The sequence below is a fragment of the Azolla caroliniana genome, unplaced genomic scaffold, assembly GCF_043228905.1.
Source record: "Azolla caroliniana isolate FFs.n. ecotype wild unplaced genomic scaffold, voAzoCaro1.0.p SCAF_4, whole genome shotgun sequence".
Classification (NCBI taxonomy): domain Eukaryota; kingdom Viridiplantae; phylum Streptophyta; class Polypodiopsida; order Salviniales; family Salviniaceae; genus Azolla; species Azolla caroliniana.
Window position 1 is genome coordinate 16,891,995 of NW_028230439.1, and position 5,018 is coordinate 16,897,012.

A 5,018-nucleotide genomic window follows, 5' to 3' on the forward strand; every position below is an offset into this window, starting at 1 on the left:
TTGGAGAAGGAAACAAAGCAAGCGATCATGAGATGCATACAAACCGAATGGCAATTTTGCCTGTAACATTCTACAGAAACCAGCGTGCAGATACTCTTTAAAAAGATTGCATTCTCTTCCTTTCTTTCTCTTTCTCTCTCGCTTACCCTATTGTAAGTTCTTACACTACAAGTTACAATGTCTTGGGTTCGAAACCCAATTGTCTCTAAGGGCCAATTTTGGTCTTAGAAGACGGTTAATATATCTTTCTTTCTTTCTTTCTTTCTTTCTCTCGTTTCTCTTGTTTGGGGTGTTATATGTATGTATGTATGTATAGGCCATTTTGGCCTATTAAAAGAACGTTAACAAACATATCTTTTACTTTCTTTCTGTCTGTCTGTTGTGTGTGTCTCTGTGTGTGTGAGTAGTCGCCATGGCGTCGAGACATCTGTGCAGGAGAGGGTACGCGACGACGTTCGACAGCTCTGCAAGTCTTGAAGAGGCGAAGGAGAGAGCCATGTCCTTCTTCAAAGACTGTTGCCGAGCTCTCCCACACCTCATGGATATCTACATCCTCCATGAAACCATCTCTCTCTCTGACCTTCGATCCATCGTCTCTGCGCAGTTCCGGAAGCATCAGAATATACAGAACCCTAAGGTAGGAAGAATAAACACGCTGTGCGTGAACTCAAAGAGGATATCTTGTTTTTTTTTATTCTTTAGGTTGATCTCCTTCAATTGCGATGAAATTTTGTTAATTTTCTTTTGCGATGAACGTTTACTTTTTTTCTTTTGTGGTATCCTGAAAGTTCCCCGTTGATTCTAAGATATATGCCACTTCCAATAAAATGTGTTTTTTTTTTTCTCTCTGGTCATTATGATCTCTGGTGGGTAAATATGATGATGATGGTGTATTTGGCGTTTCATGGTGACCAAAAGAAGTGTTGCAATTCAGTTGGTAAGGTTGCATGGCAGAGACCAGAAGATCATGCGTTCAACCCCTATAGTCTGGGCAGCAGTATCTAGTAAATTAGTGCATATACTGAAATTTAACGTTGGAGTTCATCCATTATTGAAGACGGGGCTTATCCACTAGATTCTAAACTGGTGGAGAGAGAGAGAGAGAGAGAGAGAGAGAGAGAGAGAGAGAGAGAGAGAGAGAGAACTTGTGTTTACAAGTACAGGCGAATTCATATGGTTCATGCTGAAACAAAAATAAAAGCTCTAGATTTACTAAAGAGTGGAATGATTCTGGAGATGGTTTATGAGCAGGAAGTTTTCCTCATATCCCAGTACTTGCTTATTCTATGATAACTCGTCGGGATCTGTTTTCATCAGCATTCCCTTGCTTACTCTATGATAACTCGTCGAGATGTTGTTCATGAAGGTTTGGGCCTATGACAGAAGTCGATGCCTGGTTGCCATCACATTCATCTGGTAATGTAAGGATTGATTTCCCATGCTTTTGAAGCTCAAGCAAACTTTAGCTAGAGTGATGTGGTCAGCTTTCTCAATCACTTTTTGAATGGTGATTGATTTCCAATGCTTTTGAAGCTCAAGCAAACTTTAGCTAGAGTGCTGTGGTCAGCTTTCTCCATATAGGGTGATATGCTTCTCTTTGATGTGCTTGTAAGTAGGGGACCTTCACACACTATGTTGATTTCTCTTTCGACCTCTCCATCACATAATTTGCAAAATCCTTTGGCCCTAGGTATGCAAAGTGTTTGTCCTTCTCTGGCTAGTGGGACTAAATTCTGAATTAGCCTATTGCTTTGTGAGTACTATGGGGTGTATAGAAATTCGTGCGGCGCGGTCTCTGTATAAATCCATCCTGTCAGAAGTTCATGAAATTATCTTTGTAGTTGCTCATCTTTGTGAGAAGAGGCTTCCTTGTGATGCAAGTCTTTTGGGTCTATAAATGTAGAGAGATAGGGTTCCCTGTGATATGCAACATGTAGACATTATTACATTCGTATCAAGCATATATATTTTTCTTTGTGAACCACAAAGTTATCTGCCCAACAATCTGTTCCTACAGTCCAACTGAGAAAAGGCATATGCCAACTGTTTCCATGATTGCAAGCTATTCAGACAACTTTGTTCTTCATTGAGGATACAACACTGAATAAAGAAATATGTTACAGTGGTGTTTCTATGATGAGATATATGTGTTATTCAATTGCAATGGTGGAACTCATCAGTTAAATTATGCAAGTTATTGTCAAGCTAATTCATAGAGTGAGAGGTATGGTCCTGGAAAGAGCAAGAGAATGGGTAAAGAAGGGTTCAAATTATTTTTATGCTACTGTCACTTAGCAAATGCTGGGAGTTGTCATGTATGAATCGATCAACAGATCCTCATTGCATCTAGAGGATTAATAGCCTATTACTTCTATTTATCTCAGCCCTTCAAAATTTATCCATTGAGCTCTTTTATATCTAGGTTTTTTGAGTGATATAACTTTCCCTCGAGATAAGTTTAGTTTTGATCATTTTATTCATGGTGATCCAATGGGATTGTGTTTCTGTAGGTTATAGATATGCTGGTCTTCAAAGGGAAAGAAGAACTGGAAAATATGACTACACAAGCAAAGCAACGACATCATGTGCTTTCTCAGTACATAGTGGGAGCTGAAGGTATGGTAAACCCCTTGAAGTTGGGAATCGCCGATCATGGTGAGTCGGAATTCTTGAAGAAGTTCTATATAAGCAACAGTGCATAGATGTAAACATTGTTTACATAGAACACATTGTTGTTTTGAACTTGAAGCATTGTCAAAGAGCTCAAATATTACATCGAATTTCTCTGGTTGCATGTCCTTAGCTAGGATCTTTCTTGCTTGATTATACTTTTCTCAATAAAAAGGATGACAAGATGCTGATAACTTGCTAAATCTCCTTGTCAAGGAGGCCAAGATTGATGTGTGGTTTGTAAGCTTTTGTTTGCCAAGGTGCTGCTTGTTACATCTCCTTCTCAAGGTAGACAAGATTTCTAAGATTTTGTTTGGACTATGAGTCGATTCACAGGACATTCTTTCAAGTGAAAAGATTTATCAAGTGCACATATGAATAGTTTGTTTAATGCATATCTTAAGAACATTACGAATTGAGCATATGTATATTAGCCAGCAACAGACCATGAAGGAATAACATGAAACTTTCAGAGGCACATGAAATGGCCATGCCTGAAAAAAGCTTGTCCTTTGCTTACTTCCACATGATAATGGATTTGGATTTATCTACCAAGAAAATCCTGTTGTTATTTTGGCGCATGTGCTTTTTGTTGTATATTTTCTGTTTAGAGTGACCACTATTTTAACTCAGTCATTCAATGTGCATTAGTTGAGTCAACTATATTTCACAGGCTGAGAGGCTATTAATTCATTATTACGATAAAGGTGATTCACAGACAAAATCTCAAGTAAATAATGGGAAGAATAAATAATCAAACCTTGAGTTCCAAGTGTACTGAAGATCATGACCAAAGCTTGGCATGAATTAAAGAAGTATTAAGGTATGAGGTGGACCTGCATTATGCCATTACTTATTTTTATTGCATCAATATATGCCTACATGCATTTGGCCATGTCATAAGTGCTATATTTACTTCCTAAAAGGGAGTATCAATTATATGCATCTACAAGGGCATGCGTGAAGTGGAAGTTTCATGAAATATGCGAAGAATAATGGTTTGGAACGATCATTTACAATGAAGCTGGGGTTTGTTCTTTACATCTCAAGAAGTTATGTTGCTGAACTATATTAAAAGATTTATGGACATGAGAAATATGAAATATGGTCTATGCCACGGGAGAATTGGCTCTTGCAAGTGAGCTTGCACAAGTGGACTTAAAAGCTTATTTGATTTAACATTCGGTATCTCCAAACTTGAGAGAAAAACAGTGACATTGAAGACTGTTTGTGGTCCTATTTTGATTAAATTTTGGGGGCCGTTCATATCATTGTGCTCTACATATCTACCTGTTTTGATGATCCATTTTCTTCACTTTTGGTGGTAACGAGTTTTCTCCACTTAATTCCAAGTTTAATTCAAACTTGATGATTGCATCCCCTTTGCGAGTGATATTTTATGTGCTCTTGCTATTGTTATTGGTACCCAAGAGTGTCCTCTTGAGGTTTATTTGTTGAATTGGTCTGCCCATAGATGTTCTAGGGAGATTGTATTTGTAATCCCATTATTGTTAATAATGGAAGATTTTTAGATTGGTATCAAGAGCCCATGGTTTTTCCTTATTTGTGTTTTCCACGGAAAAACTACAGGTTTATTAATTTTATGTACATTTAACTATTTTCTTGTTAGTATGGGTTTCACTGGAGTAAGTTGATTGCAGTAAATTCCCATTTAATTCAGTCATCCAAGGAAAAGAAAAGCAATACTATTTGGATATCCTTATTTATAAATTGGGATTTTCTCTTTCCTAACAATAAGCATGGACTATAAATGTAATAAACATTAAATTGTAGCAAAAAATGCAATAGATTTAAATATTTGGGAGGACATTATACATACAAGATAACTCTCATTTCATCGTAGTCTATTTGTAAATTTGTTGACATTTTGTGTTAAGATAACAACCAGATCCACTTGGAAAAAGATCCTATATTTGCAGAACTAGAGCATGGATAAGGATGACATGGTAGTGAGTATCATGTTGTTAAAAAGAAACATTGGGTCGAAAGATGAAGCTGCCACAAAATGAGTTTTCATGGTACATAAATATGAAAGCGCATCTCAAATAATTCATCTAGTTCCTCAAGACTCCTTGAAGTAAGAAAGAAATATATTACAGGTCATATTTACTCAAATGAATTGGTTTGGGTCCCTTTCCACCAAGAAGTAAAACTGTAAAAATTATTTTGGAGATTCATAGACTACTGTGATTAATGCCAACAAAGTAGACACACTCATAGTAAGGTAGTAGTCATATACACATCATGCCATTCAACGGGTTAAGTAGAAGCATATACATATATATCATTTAAGTAATTTATCTTGATCCATAAGACTCCCTGATGTG

General features: G+C 36.9%; 1 protein-coding gene across 1 annotated transcript; it reads left to right on the forward strand.

Moving 5' to 3' along the window:
• The first annotated feature begins 356 nt into the window (after nucleotides 1-356).
• Nucleotides 357-2,991, forward strand: LOC147865161 (LYR family of Fe/S cluster biogenesis protein). The gene is made up of 2 exons (XM_087317916.1): nucleotides 357-637; nucleotides 2,511-2,991. The coding sequence occupies exons 1-2, from the start codon at nucleotides 413-415 to the stop codon at nucleotides 2,700-2,702; spliced, it is 417 nt and encodes a 138-aa protein (XP_087174042.1). The 5' UTR covers nucleotides 357-412; the 3' UTR covers nucleotides 2,703-2,991.
• The last annotated feature ends 2,027 nt before the right edge of the window (nucleotides 2,992-5,018 follow it).

Coding starts and splice junctions, on each gene's coding strand:
- LOC147865161 (XM_087317916.1), top strand. CDS start 413: ATGGCGTCGAGACATCTGTGCAGGAGAGGGTACGCGACGACGTTCGAC. Junction 638..2,510: donor AGAATATACAGAACCCTAAG/GTAGGAAGAATA, acceptor GTGTTTCTGTAG/GTTATAGATATGCTGGTCTT.